Here is a 23,296-nt window from a genome sequence, read left to right on the forward strand (position 1 = left end):
TGACGGCAACTCAAGTGGCCTGGGGCAAGAGCAGGACGGGGTGGGGGAATCAGTCTGCCCCGCTCTGCTGCCCTGGGAAGCTGCGTTGGGGCTCGGCCCCTGTGAGTGCCCCCCACTGACCACCCCAAGTGGGGTGAGTCCCAGATGGGGAGTGTAGTGGGGTGGTTACCCGCTCCGGCCCTGACAGGGTTAAGGCCGGCCTGGGGGAGGGCTGGGGCTGGGAGGAAAAGCCCAGGTGCTGGTTAGGAAAGCCGGCACAGCTGGCCCCAAACAGAGCACCACAGGCCCTTATAGAAGGGCTGCTAGCTTGGCGCTAGAGCAGTGGGTCTCAAACTTTGGTACTGGTGACCCCTTTCACACAGCCAGCCTCTGTGTGCGACCCCCCACCCTGCCCCCGTATACATTAAAAACACCTTTTTGTATATTTAACACCATTATAAATGCTGGAGGCAAAGTGGGGTTTGGGGTGGGGGCTGACAGCTCACAACCCCCCATGTAATAATCTTGTGGACCCCCCCCGAGGGGTCCTGACCCCCAGTTTGAGAACCCCTGAGCTAGACAGTCTCTCTCCAAGCTGGGGGAGAGCAGGGCCTGGCTGTCGGTAGCAAAGGTACCTGGGCGTGAGGCAGGGCTGGGGAAAGGCCCGGGGAGCTCCAGGCTGGCGACCCCCCCCCCCCAGGCTGCAGGGCCTGGTCCTAGGCCCACCCCTGAGGTACTGGGTGGCAGAGGAAGGCAGCAGCTCCTACTCCCTTGCCTGTGATGACTGGTTCTTATACTGCAGCCTGCCCCAGGGAGCGGGGGCTCATTGGTGCCTGGCAGTAGCCACCGGGTGAGGTGGGATTGGGGGGTCCCCAGGGAGGGGAGACCCTGAGAGTGAGGGGTTACTGCCAGGGGCTGCACCCCAGATAATGGGGCACTGGAGTCCAGGGAGGGCCATGGGGGGGTGGGGGAGCAGGGCAGTGGGACACCGGCCTGCAGAGGGTGCTCCAAAGCTGAAAAAAGCTAATTCCCAGGACACCAGCAGGAGGTGAGTCCCGCACACCTACAAGGGGGGGCTCCCCTTAGCCTGGCTCCCCAGCCCAGGAGAGACCGGCCCAGGGCAGGATCCGATCCCAACGCCCACAGTGACTGTGCTGCAGCCCGGGGCAAACAGCACACGGCCCAGAGCTGCTCCCACCCCCACCAAACCCAAAATACTTCCCAGAAATGATGTCAACAGCCGAGTGCTTTAAAGACGCAGGGGTTGGGTCATTGTTGCCTGCCTGTGCTGAGAGCAGGGGCTGGGAGCCCGGACTCCTGGGTTCTCTCCCTGGCTCTGGGAGGGGAGTGGGGGCTGGTGGGTTTGAGCTGGGAGCCAGCAATCCTGGGTTTTGTTCCCATTTTTGCTGTTGTCACACAGCAGATCAGTCCCTTTCCTCCCTGTGCCTCTCCCCACCCATGCAATGGGGCAGTGATGCTCTAGGCACGCTGTGGATTGTTGTGTTGTCACTCACCACAAAGGGGGGCTGTGGTGGTTAATTCATTACATTAATACAGTGCATGAAGTTCCCAGCCTGACAGACCCGTTCTTGGGCTCCAGACCCAGGTACATGTAAGCTCTCCGGCCTGGGTGCTGCAGCGCAGGCGAGATTAGCTAACGGTGCCATCTGGCCTTAGAATAAACATAAACAAAAATCTCTAGAGGCGGCGCTGGTGATGGACAGAGAATTAATTTGTTGTTAGTTAATTGCTGTCCTGGTACCTGAAGCCCTAGGGCCAAGTTCTTGGCTGGGCCAAACTCCCACCCAGCGACGGTAGCGAGGCCGAGGCCAGGCCCTGGCTGTTCCCAGGTGGGTGCCAGTGTCCCCCGGCCAGGGCTGCCCCCTCTCCTGACTCTAGTGTGGGTCTCGCTATCACTGGTGTTTCTGTAAAGCCCCAGCTCCTGGAGTCACGTGAGCGGGGGAGACTCTCGGCTGGTGTTAGTCAAAGGGACGTTTCTGCCCTTGTGGTTGTGGAGAAAAGTTTGAAGTTGTGACCCAAGAGCGCCCTGCAGGCAGGGCGGGGCAGAGGGTGGGTGGGGCCTGAGGGTGGGGGCGTGGCGCTGCCTGGGACTCACGGCCCTGGGGGCGGAGCCTCATGGGGGGGGGGGAGCACTACCTGGGTTGGACTGCCCTGGGGGGGGGGCCTCCGGGGTAGGGGCGGGGCGCTCCCCGGGATTCGCAGCCCAGGGGGCGGGGCCTAGGGGTGGGGGCGGGGCTTTGCCCGGGGTTCCCCGCTGCGCTCATCCCTGCTGAGTTTCGCTTCGCCGGGTCCAACCTGCCCGGCCGGGTTCTGCCCAGCGACCGGTGACGCAGCCGGGTCTGCGCGCGGCTATTGGCGGGGCCGGCGGGAGCCCGGGACGGGGGAAAGGGCCCGATTCCTGCGGGGCAGCGGGACACGGACCGGGCGGTGATGGAGCTGCTGGTCCTGCTGCTGGTGCTGCTGGGGGCTGCGGCCAGCCCGGGAGGCGGCTCCGGTCAGTGCGGGGGGAGGGTCAGCAGCGCGGGGCTCTGCGGTCGGACCGGAGCCGGGGGGTCCGGTCGGGGTCTGTCCCGGATCCCCCGGCGGGGGCTGGTTCTCGGCCTGTGGCGGGTTCGCGCCCCCAGGCTCGTGGCCCCGCTGTGCCCGGCGCTGCGCATCCCGATCACCCGGCGCGGCGCGGGGGGCTCTGCGCGGGGCGGACCGGAGCGGGGGGCTCACAGGCGGGACGGGGGAGGGTCGGTTCTGGTTTGTCGGGTCCCGGCTCCAGGGACCCTCCCGGCCCAATGGCGCCGATCGGTGACTAACAGGATTTGGGGTCTGGGGGGGGGTCCCCGCTGCCCGCCCTGCCCCGGGGCTGTGGGGAGCCCCTGCGCCAGGCGCTGCCAGGCTGGGTCCTTCCTGGGGGGCGTGGAACGGGCTTTCCTCCCCCCCCATCCCTGTCTGCAGAGCCCAGGGGGCTAGTGACGGGGTAAATCTCCCCCCGCCCCGACCCCTGGGTTTAACCCGTGTCTAGACCTGAGCGGGGCTTGGCCCTGGCTAGGTGCGGCCGAGGCTGAGCTGGGTCCGCACCAGGCCAGCCGCCCCCAGGGCAGGGATGGGTCTGTAAGTGGGGATGAGGCTTTAGAGGTGTCGTCCTAGGGAGCGGATCTGTCACCGCCCTGCACGGCCTCTGGCCGTGTGCCCAGGGCAGAGTTGAGGTGGGAGCCCCAGGATCTGTGCGTTAATCAGGGCTCAGTTTGGGGGCGAGTGCCCATTGCAGAGCCCAGACCAGCTGCTGCCTTTGTGCTGTTGGGATCTCCTGGGATTGCTGGGTGGGAGCTTCGGGATCCCCACGGGGTGTGGGGAGAGGGGCGGGGGCACGTCCTGCTTTTCCTGGAATGGACGTGACTCTCCCATGGCCCGAGCTGACTTCAGTACCGGGCAAACTGGTTGAATAATAAAGAGCAATGTTGTCAGACACACAGAGGAAGATAATTTGTTGAGGAAGAGTCAACATGGTTTTAGTAAAAGGAAATCCTGCCTCCCCAATCTACTCGAGTTCTTTGAGGGGGTCAACAAGCACGTGGACCAGTGGGATCATAGAATCATAGAATCTCAGGGTTGGAAGGGACCTCAGGAGGTATCTAGTCCAACCCCCTGCTCAAAGCAGGACCAACCCCAACTAAATCATCCCAGCCAGGGCTTTGTCAAGCCTGACCTTAAAAACCTCTAAGGAAGGAGATTCCACCACCTCCCTAGGTAACCCATTCCAGTGCTTCACCACCTTACTAGTGAAAAAGTTTTTCCTAATATCCAACCTAAACCTCCCCCACTGCAACTTGAGACCATTGCTCCTTGTTCTGTCATCTTCTACCACTGAGAACAGTCTAGATCCATCCTCTTTGGAACCCCCTTTCAGGTAGTTGAAAGCAGCTATCAAATCCCCCCTCATTCTTCTCTTCTGCAGACTAAACAATCCCAGTTCCCTCAGCCTCTCCTCATAAGTCATGTGCTCCAGCCCCCTAATCATTTTTGTTGCCCTCCGCTGGACTCTTTCCAATTTATCCACATCCTTCTTGTAGTGTGGGGCCCAACACTGGACACAGTACTCCAGATGAGGCCTCATCAGTGCTGAGTAGAGGGGAATGATCACGTCCCTCGATCTGCTGGAAATGCCCCTACTTATACAACCCAAAATGCTATTAGCCTTCTTGGCAACAAGGACACACTGTTGACTCATATTCAGCTTTTCGTCCACCGTAACCCCTAGGTCCTTTTCTGCAGAACTGCTGCCCAGCCATTTGGTCCCTAGTCTGTAGCAGTGCCTGGGATTCTTCCGTCCTAAGGGCAGGACTCTGCACTTGTCCTTGTTGAACCTCATCATATTTCTTTTGGCCCAATCCTCTAATTTGTCTAGGTCCCTCTGTATCCTGTCCCTACCCTCCAGCGTATCAGCCACTCCTCCCAGTTTAGTGTCATCTGCAAACTTGCTAAGGGTGCAGTCCACACCATCCTCCAGATCATTAATGAAGATATTGAACAAAACCGGCCCCAGGACCGACCCTTGGGGCACCGCTTGATACCGGCTGCCAACTAGACATGGAACCATTGATCACTACCCATTGAGCCCAACCATCTAGCCAGTTTTCTATCCACCTTACCGTCCATTCATCCAGCCCATACTTCTTTAACTTGCTGGCAAGAATACTATGGGAGACTGTATCAAAAGCTTTGCTAAAGTCCAGAAATAGCACATCGACTGCTTTCCCCTCATCCACAGAGCTGGTTATCTCATCATAGAAGGCAATTAGGTTAGTCAGGCATGACTTGCCCTTGGTGAATCCATGCTGACTGTTCCTGATCACTTTCCCCTCCTTTAAGTGGTTCAGGATTGATTTGGTGGATATAGTGGATGCGGTGGATATAGTGTACTTAGATTTTCAGAAAGCCTTTGCAAGGTCCCTCACCAAAGGCTCTTAAGCAAAGTAAGCTGCCAGGGGTAAGAGGGAAAGCGCTGTCATGGATCGGTAACTGGTTAAAGGATAGGAAACAAAGGGTAGGAATAGATGGTCAGTTCTCAGAATGGAGAGAGGTAAATAGTGGTGTCCCCCAGGGATCTATATGAGAACTAGTCCTATTCAACATGTTCATAAATGATATTTACTCCTTCTCATAACACGAGAACTAGGGGTCACCCAATGAAATTAATAGGCAGCAGGTTTAAAACAAACACAAGGACGTATTTCTTCACACAACGCACAGCCAACCTGTGGAACTCCTTGCCAGCCAAGACCATAACCGGGTTCCAAAAAGAACTGATAAGTTCATGGAGGACAGGTCCATCAATGGCGATTAGCCAGGCTGGGCAGGGATGGTGTCCCTGGCCTCTGTTTCCCAGAAGCTGGAAATGGGCGACAGGGGATGGGTCACTGGATGATTCCCTGTTCTGTTCACTCCCTCTGGGGCACCTGGCACTAGGCCAGAAATTCAGTCAGTGGAAGTCACATGATTCAACAGAATAAACATCTGCTCTAAAAATGAGAAGAAAAAATTAGAATTAAGAATTCAGGGAATCCCAGCAGCAGATAAGACAAGGTAGGAAACTGATTAGAGGCTCCATGCAATCAGATACAGCGATAAGGGATTCTTTGTTTCTGGGGGGATCTGTGTAAAATGTTTCACTGAATTAATTCTCAGGGATTATCTACACTGGCTCTAACTTGAAAGTGCTCTAACTTGCTGGCTCAGGGGTGTGAAAAATATCACACACACACACACACACACACACACACACACACACACACACACACACACACACACCCCCCCAACCAGCGAGTTTGATAGCGTCAAAGTGCTCGTGTAGACAGGCTCGGCTCCCAGGGCTCGGCGCTAATCCCCTCGTCGCGGTGGATTACCAGGAGCGCTGGCACCCGCGGCAGTGCGTTGAAGTTTGTGGTGCAGACAGAGCCTCGGTCGGTGAGATCAGACAGAGGAGCAGCAGTGACCCGGCAGTGGGATGCCTGTGCCTTTAGGAACCCAGCCCTGGGAAGCCGATGCCGAGAGGTGCTGGCTGTGAGAGGAAATAAAGCCCTTTGCCCCCACCATTTTGCAAACACTGGTGTCAGTCCCACTGGGTAACTGCTGCCCACTCTGCCCCGGCCTGTGCCGGGTTTTGCCCCGTCACCCTCTGCCAGCGCCTCCCCCCGAGCTGAACTGCTCCTCTCCCCAGCCCTGCTTTTCCTTTAGCCCCCTCCTAATCCTGCCTCCAGCTGCCTGACCCCCCTGACCAGGCAATTTCTGGCCACCCCCCTGCTCCAATTCGCCCCCTTTTTAACCCCTGTAAATAGCAGTCAGCAGAATCCTAGGGCTGATAAGGGCAGGGCGAAGGGCAGTGGCTTCAGCAGATGTACTGAGCATGCTCAGTACCGTAAGTAGGAGCAATATAATACACTGCACCAGCAGCTCTGACCCCCCCCCCCCCATGTCCCCGCAGACCCAGACCCGCACGCGCTGCGCTATTTCTACACGGCAGTGTCGGAGCCCGGCCCGGGGCTGCCCCCGTTCATCACAGTCGGGTACGTGGACGATCAGCTGTTCATGGACTACGACAGCGAGCGGCGGAGCGCGGAGCCCCGTGCGGAGTGGATGGCGCGGAACCTGGACACGCCGTACTGGGACGGGCAGACCCAGGGCTTACAGGGCTCACAGGTCGTGTTCCAGGCGGACCTGGACACCCTGCGCGGGCGCTACAACCAGAGCGGGGGTGAGTGGGGGCCGGTCACTGCCCCGGCCGGACACGGGGCTCGGGCTGAGCGGGGGGGACACAGAGGGGGTCACAGCAGGGTGGGGCTGGGGGGTTGGTGTGAATTGGGAGGAGGGGACAGGGACTCACAGCAGGGTGGGGGAGCGGAGGAGGGGATTCACACGGGGATTAGGGTCAGGCAGGTCGGTGTGAACACACAGCTCCGTGGGGTATGAATGGGGGGAGGATGGAGGCACCTGTGGGGGGGGGTAGCATCGGGGTGGGGTCAGTGTGAACAAGGGCACCTGACAGGTGGGTGCTGGTGTGAATGGGGGGGAAGGGACAGAGGAACCCTGGGGGGTGGCGGCGACAAGGGGATCAGTGTGAACAGAGGCACCCGAGGGGCTGGAAGTGGGGGGCTGGTGTGAATGGGGGAGGGGACCGAGGGACACTCACGGAGGGCAGTGTGAATTGGGGGAAAGAGACAGGACCCATGGGGCACTTTCTCACGGGGTCACTGTGAACGTGGGGGGCAGAGGCACTCGTGGGGGGGGCTGCAGGCTGGGGGGGTTCATGTGACAAAGTGTTTGACACCCTCCAGCGTGTGAATCTCTTGCTGTCCCCTCCCAAAACACCTGAGATGTCTCCTACCAGCCCCACTTCCAACCGCCTCTGCCCCCCAGGCCAGGTGTGGTAAGTTCCCAGGCAGAGCCGCACAGGTGTGAAGGCCAGAAGGTCCCACTGGACCTGGCTAGTCCAGCCTCCTGGTCACCCTGGCCAGAAAATCCCACGTGCGGATCCTGCATGCGGGGGCTTGTTCCTCCCTGCTGGGACAGTGCCACTGTCGGACCCCCAGCGTGTGGGGGAGCTGGGGCAGGGTCTGAGCCGTCTGGTCTCCAGTCACAGACACCGCGGGATGGGGGATCCCAGTATCGACAGCTGGGTGCTGGGACAGTTTGTACAGGGGGGGCTGAGAGCCATTGAACCAAACTGTGACCCCTGGGTACGGTGGGATCCACTTCAAGCCAGGGGGTGCGGCAGCCCCCCCAGCACTCCTAGTTCCAGCTGCTGTACCCCAAGTGTTCAGAAATCAGGAGTCCGGCTCCACAAATCCGGAGTTTGGCTTAAATATCAGAGTTTTGTGGTGATTCTATTGGCGGTTACAGCAGAGCCCCGTGTATCCGATCTTAGCTGGGAACTGGAGCGAGATCAGATCATCGGAAATTCAGATAATGGGGAAATGCAGTGTGGCAGGGCCAGCTAGCGGCCACAGGAGAGAGCTCCCGCTCCTGGCCCTGGACTCCTGGGTGTCCGGTTAATGCAGAGAGCTGCTAATGGTGGGTCGGATAAATGGGGTTCTGCTGTCTCTTTATTTGCCTCTGGTTTGTGCCTTTAGGGGTCAAATTTCCAGGCTTTTCTCTGCCGCCAGGAGAGCTAGAACTTACGGCTGTAAGGAAGCGCTGAGATTCCCCCTAATCCCAGGACTCCAGGCGCTGGGGCTTCGCCAAACCCACCCGGTGTCCTGAGAGGCACAGTACAGTCAGGCGAGCGGCAGCCCTGCGTTCACCCAGCCCTGGGGAGAAGCCGCTCAGCAGGGAGCCTCCCTAGGAGGAGTTTTGTCTTGTCTCCCGTCTGAGTTTATCGAGGGTCGGTTCCTCTCCCCTGCTCAGAACCAGGGTCTGACATCGACTCGGGCTGGCGGGTCGGAGATTCAGCCCCTGTGACGTGCAGAGACTCCCCGGCTGTCTGACTGCTGGCAGCACAAACCCCAGCACGTGTCCCCCCGGGTGAGGCAGGTTCCCCTGCACGCTATCGATAGAGGGGTAAAGAGCCGTTCTCCTGCTGGGTCCCTGGGGGGCTGCAGCCCCTGGCCTGGCCCCGGGATTGTGCTGTCGCGCGTTGTGATCCGTAAGCGTTCAGTGCCGGGCGCTGCTGACTGTCCCGGGGGGGGGGGGGGTCTCTGCTGCGCTTCTCCCCCTGTGCCTGCCCTGCCCGTCCTGAGCAGGGACTGTCGCTGCCCGGTCCCGTGACTCCCCGTGTCCGGGATACCGGCCTGTGGCACCGGCCCCACCCGGGAGCGTCCCCAGCCCCTCCTGGTACCCCCCCCCCCCAGCACTGAGAGAGCAGCCGTGAGAGCGAATCCCCACCCTGTCCCTGGCACCAGGGTCCGTGTGCCCCTGCCCCCGACTAGCGACAGGGCGGAGGGCTGCCCAGTGTCTGCCCCCTCAGCGCTCCCTCTCTGGGGCTGGTTTAACACCCCCCTCTGCCCCCCGACCCGTCTGGGCCCGTGGTCGCTGCTGGGGGGCTGGGCCGCCGGGCCTGGGCCTACGGGCACCGGCCTCCCGGTGCTGAGAGAGGGCTCTGCGGCCCCGAGCCCTGCGCTGGGGGCTGCTCCTCTGTCCTGCCAGCCCCTCCCAGCCACTGCCCGACCCCCTCCTGCCCCTCTCCCCTGTATTGACCCCCCCTCCCAGCCACTGCCCTGCCCCTGCTCCCGCCCCTCTCCCCCTGTACTGACCCCCCCCTCCCCAGCCACTGCCCTGCCCCCCCTCCTGCCCCTCTGCCCTCGTACTGACCCCCTCCCCAGCCACTGCCCTGCCCCTCCTGCCCCTCTCCCCTGTACTGACCCCCAGCCACTGCCCTGCCCCTGCTCCCGCCTCTCTCCCCCTGTACTGACCCCTCCCCCATCGCAGTCAGGACGTGGGACACCAGCCTGAGTCCTGCACCTTGGCAGTGTTACTGGCAGCTCCGGGTGGCTCCAGACTGGAGCTGCTGCTGCTCCCGCTTTCCCACCAGCAGGGGGCGCTGCTCAGCCCCCGGCTCCCGGCTGTGTCTGTGCCAAACAACTCACAATTCTGCACACAACTTGGCCTATTTTTTTGTCACAGTAACACAATACAATCCTTCCCGTTTCCATTTTTTTTATTTAGTTCAAAATACCTGTCACTGGTACGTCTCCAACAGGACAGACGAGAGATTCAGGAAACGTTTTTTTAACACCTAGATTCCTTGCTAGGCCTATCGATACAGAGCCCTGAGTAATTCATTTCAACGGCAGTACGGATTTCCGTACCCCCCCCCGAAGCGGTGCGAAGGCTGGCGGCAGCCGGGGTAACGGCAGAACTGGGGGAGAGGGAAGTAGTTGCCGGGCAGGAGCTGGGGAGTGAACCTGGAGGGTTGGTGGGGGTGGCTGGGAGACGTGTGGAACAGGCTGTTTTGGGGGAGGGGGAGATTGTTATGGAGCTGGGGAGCCTCCCCCCTGCAGACCTTGGCTGACCCCAGCCTCTCCCATCCAGTGAGGCACAGCTGTCACGGAGTCCCCGGGCGCTGCTCTGGAACTGCTCCCCACCAAGCCAGGCAGGACTGTGGGGAGCCTCCTCTCCCTCGGAGCAGCCTGTCTGCAGGGCAAGAAGCTCCCACGGCTTCACCTCCTGGGTCTCTCCTGGGAGCATTCAGCCTCCTCTGCCCTCCGTGCGCTTCCCCCAGCGAGTCCGCCCAGGCGGGGTCCTGGGGGGCCACAGGGTCCTGCCCCCCCACTGTGCAGTCAGACGTGACTCTCAGCCAGCCAGTAACACAGAGGTTTATTCGATGACAGGAACAGGGGCTAACACAGAGCTTGTAGGTGCAGAGAACCGGACCCCTCGGCCGGGTCCATTCTGGGGGGCAGTGAGCCAGACCCCCACGTCTGCCCTCACTCCTCGTCCCCAGCCAGCTCCAGACTGAAACCCCCTCCAGCCCCTCCCCCTCTGCTCAGCCCCTTTCCTGGGCCAGGAGGTCACCTGATCTCTTTGTCTCCAACACCTTTAGGTGTCCCCGGCTGGGCTCCTCCTGTCACTGGAGAACATGCAGCCCCTCTGGTTCTGTGTGTGGGTGGGGGGGGGGGGGGGTCGGTTTGAAGGGGGGGGCAGAGGGACCCTGGTCGGTTGCACCAGCCAGAGCAGAGCTAAGGGTGGGGGCCCTGTTCCCTCTCTCCTGGCAGGGCAGGTCCCATCACAACCCCTCTGGCTGCAGCCCTGAGTGTTGGGGGCTCCCTCCAGAGAGCAGGGGCTGGGCTGGGGATGGGGGGGACTGGCCCCCAGAACAGGTGGGGCACTGGGCTGGTCAGAGGGGCAGTGACCGCAGTGTGAGGGGACAAGGGATGGGAGCAATGCCGGGGGTGGGGTCTTTCCCCTGCCACAGCCAGAGCCCCCCCCCCTCCCTGCACTGGGAAACCCACCTGCCCCCAGTGGGTACATGTGGGGCTCTGTGAGGCTGGTGGGCACAGGGCCGAGGGGACCCCAGGCTGCAGACTGCTCGCAGCACAGGGGCCTGGGGGGGTTAGAGAATCTCTAGCTGCTCCCTGTGGCTCAAACCTTGACCCAGCCCTGGGCCCCGGCTCCCTGTGTTTCAGGATTTCACACTCTCCAGCTGAAGTACGGCTGTGAGCGCCGGGAGGACGGCTCCACCGGGGGGTTTTTTCAGTATGGCTACGACGGGCGAGACTATATCAGCTTCGATAAGGACCAGGAGACCTGGGTGGCGGCAGATGACGCGGCTCAGATCACCAAACAGAAATGGGAGGCTGACAGGAGCATCGCTCAGAGATACAGAGCCTACCTGGAGCAGACCTGCATCGAGTGGCTGGGGAAGTACGTGGCGTACGGGAAGGAGACGCTGCAGAGGAGAGGTGAGGGGGCACGTCGGACCCCGGGGGGGGGGGTCACTGAACGGGGTGTATCCTCACTGCAGAGATCGCCCCCCCACCTCCATCACGCTGAGCGTTGTCCCTGGCAGGATGTTTCTGTCCCCACCCATTGGGTGAGGCCCCGGTGTTGCTGCAGGAGCCGCTGTGGTCTCCCTGTCCCGTGCCACCCTGTTCAGCGCCGCTCCCCCGGCCGAGCAGAGCCCCTCGGGGTGCCTGTGCTGTGGCCATGGGCTGCGTGTATCAGAACCAGACGTGAGAGCGCGGCTGTACCAGCTCCTGTCCCTCTGGCCAGGCCCTTCAGCTGATGCAGCCCCAGGGGATCCAGCTCAGGGAGTTCCCGCTAACTCCATCTCTCCTTCCCCACAGAGCCACCGCGGGTGCAGGTGAGCGACCGGCCGAGCCGGAACGGGCTCACCACCCTCTCCTGCCGGGTCCACAGCTTCTACCCGCGGAATGTGGCCGTCGTGTGGCTGAAGAAGGGGGTGGCCATGCAGCAGGAGACGATGCAGTGGGGGGTCCTTCCCAGCGGGGACGGGACCTACCAGACCCGGGCCACCATTGAGATCGACCCCAGCAGTGAGACTGATTATACCTGCTGCGTGGAGCACCCCAGCCTGGCGGAGGATCTGAGAGTGCCCTGGGGTAAGGGGGGACTGGCCCTGGGATGGGGAAAGGAGGTTTGGGGGGCGGGTATGGTTGCTCCAGTGGGGGCGGAGTGACTGCCCCATGTAACAGGGGAACAGGGTTTGAGGTTCCCCTGCTCACTGGCCCATTCCCGTTTCAGTGCCCAAGTCCAACGTGATGCTGATTGTGGGTGTTATTATTGAGGTTCTCGTGCTGGTCGTTGCCATCGCTGGAGCCGTTGTCTTCCTCAGTAAGTGCTGGGTGGGGCTTTGATGCATTGTCTGTGCCAGGCCGTGGTGACGTGCCCATCACCCTAGAGCCTGGGCTGGGAGAGTGCTGACCTGCTCTGGCCTGGCTGGGCCCCTGCACCCACCTCTACAGTCCCCGGCGTCAGTGCTGTGTGAGTGCCCTGCTCTGCTGCTGGGCCCAGGGCTGCCCCATGGGGAACATCTCGAATACTGTGTACAGATGTGGTCTCCTCACCTCAAAAAAGATATTCTAGCACTAGAAAAGGTTCAGAAAAGGGCAACTAAAATGATTAGGGGTTTGGAGAGGGTCCCATATGAGGAGAGATTAAAGAGGCTAGGACTCTTCAGCTTGGAAAAGAGGAGACTAAGGGGGGACATGATAGAGGTATATAAAATCATGAGTGATGTTGAGAAAGTGGATAAGGAAAAGTTATTTACTTATTCCCATAATACAAGAACTAGGGGTCACCAAATGAAATTAATAGGCAGCAGGTTTAAAACAAATCAAAGGAAGTTCTTCTTCATGCAGCGCACAGTCAACTTGTGGAACTCCTTACCTGAGGAGGTTGTGAAGGCTGGACTATAACAATGTTTAAAAGGGGACTGGATAAATTCATGGTGGCTAAGTCCATAAATGGCTATTAGCCAGGATGGGTAAGAATGGTGTCCCTAGCCTCTGTTCGTCAGAGGATGGAGATGGATGGCAGGAGAGAGATCACTTGATCATTGCCTGTTAGGTTCACTCCCTTGGGGGCACCTGGCATTGGCCACTGTCGGTAGACAGATACTGGGCTAGATGGACCTTTGGTCTGACCCGGTATGGCCTTTCTTATGTGTTTCTGGACGGAGGCCTGAGGCTGGGCACATTAAGGGAACTGCATTGTTTAAACTTCTAAGTAACTAGTAAGGTACTACAGAAGCTGTTATGTGCAGGCTTGATAAATCGAAGTATTGGAAGATCCATCAGCATTTGGGGTTTGTTTGCCTCGTTCTAAATGCAGTTCACCCTGATTAAGTGACCTCAGCAAGCTCCCATAGGCAGCACCATCACACAGCTTCCCCTCCCCCTCGCCGCTTAGGGTGGCAGAAACCTGGAGCCAGTCCTGAGCAGCTTGCGGGGGGAAGGGAATTTGATCCACATAATCTGTGCAAAAGCCCCGAGCTGAACTCAGAGCACAGAGACACGTCCTCCTGCCGGTCACAAGCTGGGGGTCGGTTTGCCAGGCCGGCCCATCTGCCCCATGGAGGGGAGTGGGGTCTCATAATGCCCCACTTGCCCCAGCCTCTGCCTGCTCATCTGACTCTGTGACGGCTCCTGCGACTGGAAAAGGGGAACTGCCCTGTGACTGACACTGGCAGAGACAGGAGGCAGGATTGTGTCAGACCCTTGGGAGGGCAGCTGAGGCAAAGCCCTGGCCGGAGAAGGGCCCAGTGACCGGTGACTTGGAATGAACAAGCTGCAGGAGAGACGCAAACCCTGCAATACAACAGCCTAAGACCCAACACCACAGGAGAAAACTGCTCTAACAGCCACGCCAGAATCTCCCCCAGAGCAGAAGGGAGTCAGTGGACAGAGATCACGGAGACAGCAGGGTCAACGGCTGGGCAGGGCTCCCCCGACGCCGGGGTCCTGTCCCACGCTCGGGTGTCTGCCCCCATGAAGAGCTGGAGGCAGAATTTTCTCTGATCTATGCTGTGGAGAAAGAAGAAAATCGTTCTGAGGCGGTTTTAGCTGTGGGGGTCCCAGCTAGGGTAGGGGGATGGGAATTCAGCTCTAGGCTCCCCCCGCAGTGTCGCCTATGGACCCCAAACTGCGCTATGCACAGAAACCCCCCAGTCCCGACAGTGGGACAATGGAGAGAGCGTAACACCCCTACGCAGCTCCAGGTACCGGCCTACATCCCGGCCCCAGAGCCAGGCTAAGGGGCCCCAGTGCATGCTGGGACGCTGGCTGAGCTCTGCTCTCGGGGTGACCTGTAGATGCTGTTCCGGCTCTTTGGGGTTCCCTGGGTTTGGGTGCAGGCAGTGCGTGTCAGATAATCCCGGGGAGCCGGGGAAGGGCGACGGCTGGGGACGGCCTCGCAGATTCCCACACGCTGAGGAACTGTGAGACCCAGAGTAACTAGCGATTGGGGCCCATCTCCAGTCACTGCTGGGCTCCCTTCTACCCTGACGGGGACCCCCCCACGCACCCATAATGCACTGGGGCATCTGGGCCCCATACCCAGGATTTACTCACTGGCTGCCAGAGCGTAGGGGCCTGAAACACAAGCAGAGAATGAGGGTCAGTGCAGGGGAGCAAGGTAACCCCTCCCCTGCAGAGACCCCGACCCCCGTCCTCCGGACACAGGGCTCCCCGTGACCTCGACTGCACCTCGCCCAGGCCAGCCCCACCCCAGTGCTCCCAACAGCAACGACAGAGCCCACTCTGCCCCCAGCAGGGCCGGGTTACGGTGATCAGCCCTGCCCCATGGCCCTGCCCCACCTCTCCTTGGGGGGCAGTGGGAGGAGCCATTCCCCCGTGGGCTGGCTGGGCCGCCCCACTCCCCAGACCTCCCCACATCCCGGCTCCGCGGGGACCGGCTCTCACCTGCTGATTTTCTCCTCCACAGGACGACGCCAGCCCCTACGGCTCTAGCCAGAACCAGCACAGCCAGGACGATGGCGGCCAGGACCCCGGGGGGCAGGGGGCCCTTCTTCCCAGGGGCTGTGGGGTGGAGAAGGGCCCAGGTCACCGAGGGGAGCAGCCGCTGGGGCAGCCACAGGCCTTTGCCTTGAACGTCTCCCCGAGGGCGTCTGCAGAGACCTGGCCCCAGGGGAGGGGAAAGGCTGAGCCGGGAGGGGGACGGGGATGGGACCAGAGGGCGGGTGCTCTGCCGGGCACTGCCAGATACACACACCACACAGCTACCAGGCCCTTCCCTCGTAACGACGGCAGCCTGTGGAACTCACTGTCACTGGATGCCACCACGGCCAGAAACTTAATGAGATTCACTGAGGGATCGGCCATTTCTGTGGGTCACACGAATACCCAGAGCTAGACGAGTTCACACTGACAGTGGGCAGGGATATTGACCTTCCTAGAACCCAGCCTCACCCCATCTCTGTAATTCCCATGGGGCTGTGCCCTGCCATTCACCCCTCCCTTACCCCAGACGAGCGTGGGCTCCGGCAGGCTGCTGTGCTCCACCCGGCAGGCGTAGCGGTGCCCGTCCTGCTGCGGGGAGATCTCCAGGGACGACTGCGTGTAGTAGGTGCTGTCGGCGTTGGGCAGGATCCCACTGGAGTCCGTCTCCGCCAGGATGTCTTCTCCATCCCGCACCCAGGAGACGTGGATGGGACGCGGGTAAATGCCCCTGGCGCGGCAGGAGAGGGTGACGGAGCTGTCAGGGGTGTCTCTGCAGGAAACCGAGACCTCGGGAGGCACTGGAAGTAAGACACCAGGCATGTGAGCCACATGCCAGGGGCTGGGACCATGTAACAGACAGAAGACAAAGGCTCCACATTGTGTGGATTACTCAAGTGTGTATGTGAGACCTGATCTGCACCTGTTTACACTGATTTGTAAATGAAGCTAATTAATATGGTGTAAATCCTCTGCTCACACTGGTGGTAGCTGAACTGGGTAGTAACCAGAAGAGGCCTGGGCCCGGCTCTCCTTCGCTGCGCGCGATCACACGCTATAACACGGCTACGTCCAGGCAGGCTGTCACTGGGCCACCCAAACACGCGTGTGCGATTCAGGGGCTCAGGGCCAGATTTCCAAACGCCCTTTGGTGCCTCACCCCAGTGATTTCATGGGGAGCCAGGCGCCTCCGTTCGGAAATCCCAGCTGGCCCCTGTCTGCATCGTCAGGCGCTTAAATCCCTTTGTCACATGGTCCCGAGTTCCTGTCCATGTCTCTGCTCTCGGCTGCTGCGGTGCCAGCGCTGGCAAAAAAAACACAAAACAAATTTTTCTTTGTATAGAGATAACATGCATCCCCCTCCCCCACCCCACCTCCTTCACACACACAAGGGGCTGGGCCTTTTCCACACCAAACATGCCAAAAAAAACGCCCAACCCCCAACCCAGATAGGGAAGTGTGAAAAGTCAGGACAGGGGATTGGGGGTAATAGGACCCTATATAAGAAAAAGCCCCAAATATCAGGACTGTCCCTATAAAATCAGGACATCTGGTCACCCTAAGCCCAGAGCTGGGATGTTTCAGCCCGAAAAGGGAAGTCTGAGGCAGCTGGAAGCTAACGGGAAAGGCCCTGCAGAACGGAGACGCCCAGGCAGCCAGAATCATCTAACAACCCGTCTGCACTAACAATAACCCACAGCTCTCATCTAGCACTTGTCCTCGGTCATTCTCAAGTGCTTTACAAAGGACGTCATTGTCATTATCCCCATTTCACAGATGGGGAAACTGAGGCACAGAGTGTGGGAGTGACTGGCCCGAGGTCACCTTGCAGGCCAGTGACAGAGCTGGGACTAAAACTGAGGTGTCCCGAGTCCCAGCCCAGTGCACTATCCATAGGCCAGTGTTTCCTCAGTGACCGGTTGTCACGGAGTCCCCGGGCGCTGCTCTGGAGCTGCTCCCCACCAAGCCAGGCAGGACTCTGGGGAGCCTCCTCTCCCTCGGAGCAGCCTGTCTGCAGGGCAAGAAGCTCCCACGGCTTCACCTCCTGGGTCTCTCCTGGGAGCATTCAGCCTCCTCTGCCCCTCCGTGCGCTTCCCACAGCGAGTCTGCCCGGGCGGGGTCCTGGGGGGGCCACAGGGTCCTGCCCCCCCACTGCGCAGTCAGACGTGACTCTCAGCCAGCCAGTAACACAGAGGTTTATTCGATGACAGGAACAGGGTCTAACACAGAGCTTGTAGGTACAGCGAACGGGACCCCTCGGCCGGGTCCATTCTGGGGGGCAGTGAGCCAGACCCCCACATCTCCCCTCACTCCCCGTCCTCCAGCCCCTCCTCTCTGGCCTTTGTCTCGTTCCCGGGCAAGGAGGTCACCTGACCTCTTTGCTCTCTCCCACCTTTAGGTGTCCCCGGCTGGAGACATGCAGCCCGTCTGGTTCTGTGTGTGTGTGGTGGTGGGGGGTGTCGGTGTGAAGGGGGGAGGGACCCTGTGCGGTTGCTCCAGCCAGAGCAGGGCTAAGGGTGGGGGCCCTGTTCCCTCTCTCCTGGCAGGGCAGGTCCCATCACAACCCCTCTGGCTGCAGCCCTGACTGTGTCAGGGGCTCCCTCCAGAGAGCAGGGGCTGGGCTGGGGATGGGGGGGGACTGACCCCCAGAACAGGTGGGGCACTGGGCTGGTCAGAGGGGCAGTGACCGCAGTGTGAGGGGACAAGGGATGGGAGCAATGCCGGGGGTGGGGTCTTTCCCCTGCCACAGCCAGAGGGCCCCCCCCTCCCCGCACTGGGAAACCCACCTGCCCCCAGTGGGTACATGTGGGGCTCTGTGAGGCTGGTGGGCACAGGGCCGAGGGGACCCCAGGCTGCAGACAGCTCGCAGCACAGGGGCCTGGGGGGGTTAGAGAATCTCTAGCTGCTCCCTGTGGCTCAAACCTTGACCCAGCCCTGGGCCCCGGCTCCGTGTGTTTCAGGATTTCACACTCTCCAAGTGATGTACGGCTGTGAGCGCCGGGAGGACGGCTCCACCGGGGGGGTTTTTCAGTATGGCTACGACGGGCGAGACTTCATCAGCCTGGATAAGGACCGGGAGACCTGGGTGGCGGCAGATGACGCGGCTCAGGTCACCAAACAGAAATGGGAGGCTGAGAGGAGCATCGCTCAGAGATACAGAGCCTACCTGGAGCAGACCTGCATCGAGTGGCTGGGGAAGTACGTGGCGTACGGGAAGGAGACGCTGCAGAGGAGAGGTGAGGGGGCACGTCGGACCCCGGGGGGGGGTCACTGAATGGGGTGTATCCTCACTGCAGAGATCGCCCCCCCACCTCCATCATGCTGAGCATTGTCCCTGGCAGCAGGGCTGTCCCTAGCTATTCTGGGGCTCTACGCAGCCCCCCCCCCCCACGGGGAGGGGAACCCTCTGCAGGAAGGGGGGGGCTGGCTTGGGGGGGCGGGGGAACCACCCCCCCGCACTCACCAGTGGCGCGGCTGGGGCCTGGTCCCTGCACTTCCCGCCGCTGGTGAGTGTAGGTCCGCCCGTCCGGCCTTGCTGCGGTTCGCGGGGGCTGGGCAGGAGCGGGAAGAGGTGGGACTGGGGAGGGGCAGAGCCAGGGGGCTTTGGGGCGGGGCTGCGGCAGAGCAGGGGTGGGAGGAGGAGGGGCAGAGGCTGGAGCAGCACCGGGCAGGGCACCAGAAAATGTGGTGCCCCAAGATCCCTGGTGCCCTACACGGCTGTGTCCTGTGTGTGCGGTGGGGACGGCCCTGCCTGGCAGGGTGTTTCTGTTCCCCCATCAGGTGAGGCCCCAGCATCGCTGCAGGATCCCGCCGTGCTCAGATCTCCCAGCCGAGCAGAGCCCCTCGGGGTGCCTGTGCCGTGGTCGTGTGTACAGTGTGGCTGCACGAGGTCCCGTCCCTCTGGCCAGGGATGGGGCAGAGCTGTCCCCTGCGGTGCATTGTCAGGGCCAGGGCTCTGCCGGCTCCGGCTGGAAGGGAGAGCGGTGTGTGGTCACTGGGCTGACAGAGGTGTTTGTGTTTTGGGGGGGACGGGGGGACTCAGCTGCCAGGTTTCCCAGTGCAGGGGGCTGAGCCGGTGCCTCCCACTGGGGTTGCAGCCCCCTCGGTTGCTGCGGCCGTGCAGGCTCCAGCTCAGGGAGTTCCCTCTAACTCTGTCTCTCCTTCCCCGCCAGAGCCACCGCGGGTGCAGGTGAGCGACCGGCCGAGCTGGGACGGGCTCACCACCCTCTCCTGCTGCGTCCACGGCTTCTACCCGCGGAACGTGGCCGTCGTGTGGCTGAAGAAGGGGGAGGCCGTGCCACAGGAGACGATCCATGGGGACGTGCTTCCCAGAGGGGACGGGACCTACCAGACCCGGGCCACCATCGAGATCGACCCCAGCAGAGAGACCGATTATACCTGCAGGGTGGAGCACCCCAGCCTGGCGGAGGATCTGAGAGTGCCCTGGGGCAAGGGGGGGATTGACTCTGGGGTGGGCAGAAGAAGTTTTTGGGAGGGTTATGAAATGTTTTTTTTCTTAATTACTATTATTATTAAGACTTTATTAATATGACTTTATTTTGTATCAAATGAACTAACAGAACTTCATGAGTAAAGTTTTATGAATGAAACAGCGTTCATTCATAAAACCGGCTCTCGCAATAACCCGCTAAATGGCAATAAAGCCGCTCGTTAAGTCCCCGCAGTTTGCGCTTATTGAGAAAGTCCACAGCTGTTCGGTTCAATTACCGTCCGCTTGTTAGAGCCGCAGCTGTTCGGCCGGCTGCTCCTGCAGTTTCAGTCCAATCGCTGCTTGGATCGCTGGCCCTTGCTGTGTGGGTCACGGTTTTAACATTGTTACCCCTGTTCACTGTTTGCCTCCCAACACTGTAAATTGTTCATGACACTTGTTTTGATCAGACTCCATATTGTAACAAACTCCGTTTTGAAATGCTCACTCCCCTTTGCAAACCCTGCTGTCCCCTTAGTAACTCAGCTCAGGTGTGTGAGTGAGGGATGCAGGGATGATGGAATCAGCCTCCAGCCGCAGCCTGGCCTGATCAGGGGAAGCGCGAACACCAGTGGCTGAAGATGCAGACAACAGCCCTGACCAAGTGAGAAGAGTCACCCCAAAGCAAAGAACAAAGGTGCAATAGAAGGAAGATCAAAGCCAGCTCCCAGGCTGAAAGTCGCCTGCAATGGACGGGTGATCAATCACACCGAGCCCAGAGGCAGCGGGACACAGCAAGACCCAGAGACTCTTGTTCAGACTAAAGCCTATGAAAAGGACGGGTGAGATGGGAGACTTTGGGTAACGTTCTGCTGCCAACATCAAAGGGCGTCGCTGCGCGCCCGACGGAGACCCAGCTCCTCGTGCTCGGCTTTCCTGGCCATGAGCTGCAAAATCAAGCCAAGGACTCGAGCTACGTTCAGGACGGGTAACTACACAGCAGCTGCAGAACATTTGGGGTGTGTGTTAATACCTAATACGTATATACACACAATCAGTGTTAGATCAAATTGTGTTTTCATAATAAATGTGGCATCTTACCTTGTCCCCTGAAAAGATCCTGTGTAGTTTTATCAGCATAACATTTCTGGTGGAGAATGCGTTAGGAGGAGCAAGCATAGTATCCATGATTATTATAAACACCGGTGTGCACCCCGCCAGCTTTAGTGAGCCTGGCACTATAGGAAAACGATTGGAAACTTTCACTTGATTGATTAACCACATAAACTCTGAAGGAAATAGGAGTTTAGGTTTGGATATTATCACAATAGTGAAATTGCTCTTCCAGGAGTGAGGAGTTTATAGTGATGGATATTTATCAACTTGGTTTTGTGTTGTGGTGGGTTGTTGTTCACTATTGTGGGGGAAGATGTTTAAGAAAACACAGGCTGAAGATATCCTTAGAGAAAACCAGAGAACACTGCCTTTTGTACAGGAACCCACACCCTTGGAACAAGTATTCCGGAGGCCATGGACTGAAGGGGGGGCTGGGAGAGGAATGTACCATTTCAGACTTAGAGGATAGGCCTGCACGGCATATAATCCTGTACACCCCTACTGCGACTAACAGGGATTCAGCAGCAGTCTGGCTTTAGTGGGACGCATGCAGGGACTTGTACTCCCGCTTGGCACCCTGCCGAGAGGAGACTGCCTCCCTGCATGAAAAACTCACTCATGTGGAGAAGGAGACAGAAAGATGGAAAGTGATAGTTACAGGGGTGCAAAGCCAGCTAGACCACCTCAGGAGATCAGACAAAAAGAAAAAAGAGGAACAAGTTGGGGAAAAGGAAAAAATAGAAAAGGAAAATCCGGTATTGCAGGGCACGATAAAGAAATTAACCCTAGAACGAGGTAGAGCTTTTCCTGCTAATCACAGCCGATGCGAATTGCTTAGCAAGCACCTTAAACAGAGGCTTGGATTCGCGAACTGCAAGACAGCAGCAGTGACGGCAGGAGAGTGGGACTTTGATCCCCAAAGTGATGATGCCCCTGGGTGGGAGGCTGCCCTGTGGGAATGTAGCGAGGTCAGGGAAAGAGAGAGACGGGGCAGCAATTCTGAGCCCCAGGGGCCGGTTGCAGCCGTTACCAGAGTTCCCGTAACTGGAACAGACACAGCTGCAGGGACGAGCACAGCCACTACAACTGTCCCTGTCTCAGCAGCAGATCTCCAAGCGATGGCAAAAATGCTGGGACCCCTTAGCTGGGAACATTTCCCACAATGGACTCTGCGTGCGCTACAATGGGCAAGCAGAGAAAATGTTACAGTCCCGGAGGTTAAACGCCTCATGACAGCCGGTGCGGCCCCAGAATGACAGGGAGTCACTGATCGAGATAAGAGAAAACAGGGAAAATGACTCATACCCGTTTGCGAGTCTAGGGGAACAAATGGGTCACCCCCATCTCATGCTACAGGCAGCCACCGTGATGCAGGAACCTAGTGAAGACCCCGAAGGTACCCATCCCGCTGGGGACGAATGCAGGTCATGGCAGGCATCACCCGCCCTGAAAACGCACAAGGAGCCCCCGCAGATAACCCTGACGCAGTCGCATATGGCACAAATGCCTTACGGGACTGTGCTGCAGCTCTTCTCCCTTACGATACCAATAAACTCAGTGTATGGGCGCCTGACCAGCCTGCTAGCACGACCGAGCTCCGAGATCTGATCTCACAGATCATTCTGGCCCCACGTGCCAAATAAAATAAGGAAAGAGCTCCCTTCGTGGCTGCGCTTCAGCAAATAACTCTCTTAAATGAGAGCGGCAGAATGAGAACTGGGGGCCCCCGAGGTTGCTACCGCGGACAGGGGAATTATAAGCAATGGGGGCATTATTCATGCTCAGACCCCCGAGCTTCTCAAAAGAACCGCAAGGGTCCCAGCAACATGAAGGTGAGGGACAGAATTCCTATGATTCCCAGATCTGCCGATTGACTTGGTGGGCGGTAATGCAACAGGGGGGTGATTGGGAGCACTGGGATGGAGCCACAACCTGAGATGTTGTCCAGGAAGCCCTGAAAACACAAGAGAATCAGGGGTGTGTAACAAGTGCCCCCCCCCGCAATCGGAACTAGGGGGGCCTGCTGGACATGAGCACCCCACATAATATAGGAGCACAGTAATGGGGCTCATCGGTAACATGTCATGGGATTGTGGAGGGCGACTACATTTCTGTCCAGCAGGAGAATCGCGCTCCTACGCTAGCTTTCATTGATCCCGGAGCCGCTGTCTCTTTGATTAAACCCACTCCACCAGCTGGGGAGAAAGTGAAGCAGGGGGGAGGGATAGCTCAGTGGTTTGAGTATTGGCCTGCTAAACCCAGGGTTGTGAGTTCAATCCTTGAGGAGGCCACTTAGGGATCTGGGGCAAAAATTGGTCCTGCTAGTGAAGGCAGGGGGCTGGACTCAATGACCTTTCAAGGTCCCTTCCAGTTCTAGGAGATTGGTATATCTCCTATTATTACCTTGAAATCTTTTCAAGGAAAGCCAAGTACGGGCTGGGAATGGGCACAGGTCCCATTATTCAGTACAAGGCTTTGAAACAAAGGCCTGGTCTACACTAAGAAGGGGGGTCGAACTAGGGTACGCAAATTCAGCTACGTGAATAGCGTAGCTGAATTCGAAGTACCCTAGTTCGACCTACTCACCCGTCCAGACGCGGCGGGGTCGAACTCCACGGCTCCCCCGTCGACTCCACCACCGCTGTTCGCAGTGGTGAAGTACCGGAGTCGACCGCGGCGCTTCCGGAGTTCAAACTATCGCATCTAGATGAGACGCGATAGTTCGAACTCCGAGAAGTCGAACTCACCGTGTCGACGGGGAAGGTAAGTGTAAACGTACCCAAAAGGGAACTTAATTCAGACCCCTGACATGACTGAGGAAGTTATTGTAGGAGCAGATTGGCTGTATCAT

The 23,296-nt window shown here is 59.2% G+C and overlaps 1 protein-coding gene across 1 annotated transcript; it reads left to right on the plus strand.

Moving 5' to 3' along the window:
* The first annotated feature begins 2,430 nt into the window (after window positions 1-2,430).
* Window positions 2,431-14,400, plus strand: LOC120393298 (H-2 class I histocompatibility antigen, Q9 alpha chain-like). Its single transcript, XM_039517825.1, has 6 exons — window positions 2,431-2,494; window positions 6,473-6,742; window positions 11,109-11,384; window positions 11,769-12,044; window positions 12,187-12,276; window positions 14,297-14,400. The coding sequence occupies exons 1-6, from the start codon at window positions 2,431-2,433 to the stop codon at window positions 14,398-14,400; spliced, it is 1,080 nt and encodes a 359-aa protein (XP_039373759.1).
* Window positions 14,401-23,296: the final 8,896 nt, after the last annotated feature.

Source organism: Mauremys reevesii, unplaced genomic scaffold (assembly GCF_016161935.1).
Source record: "Mauremys reevesii isolate NIE-2019 unplaced genomic scaffold, ASM1616193v1 Contig18, whole genome shotgun sequence".
Lineage (NCBI taxonomy): Eukaryota > Metazoa > Chordata > Testudines > Geoemydidae > Mauremys > Mauremys reevesii.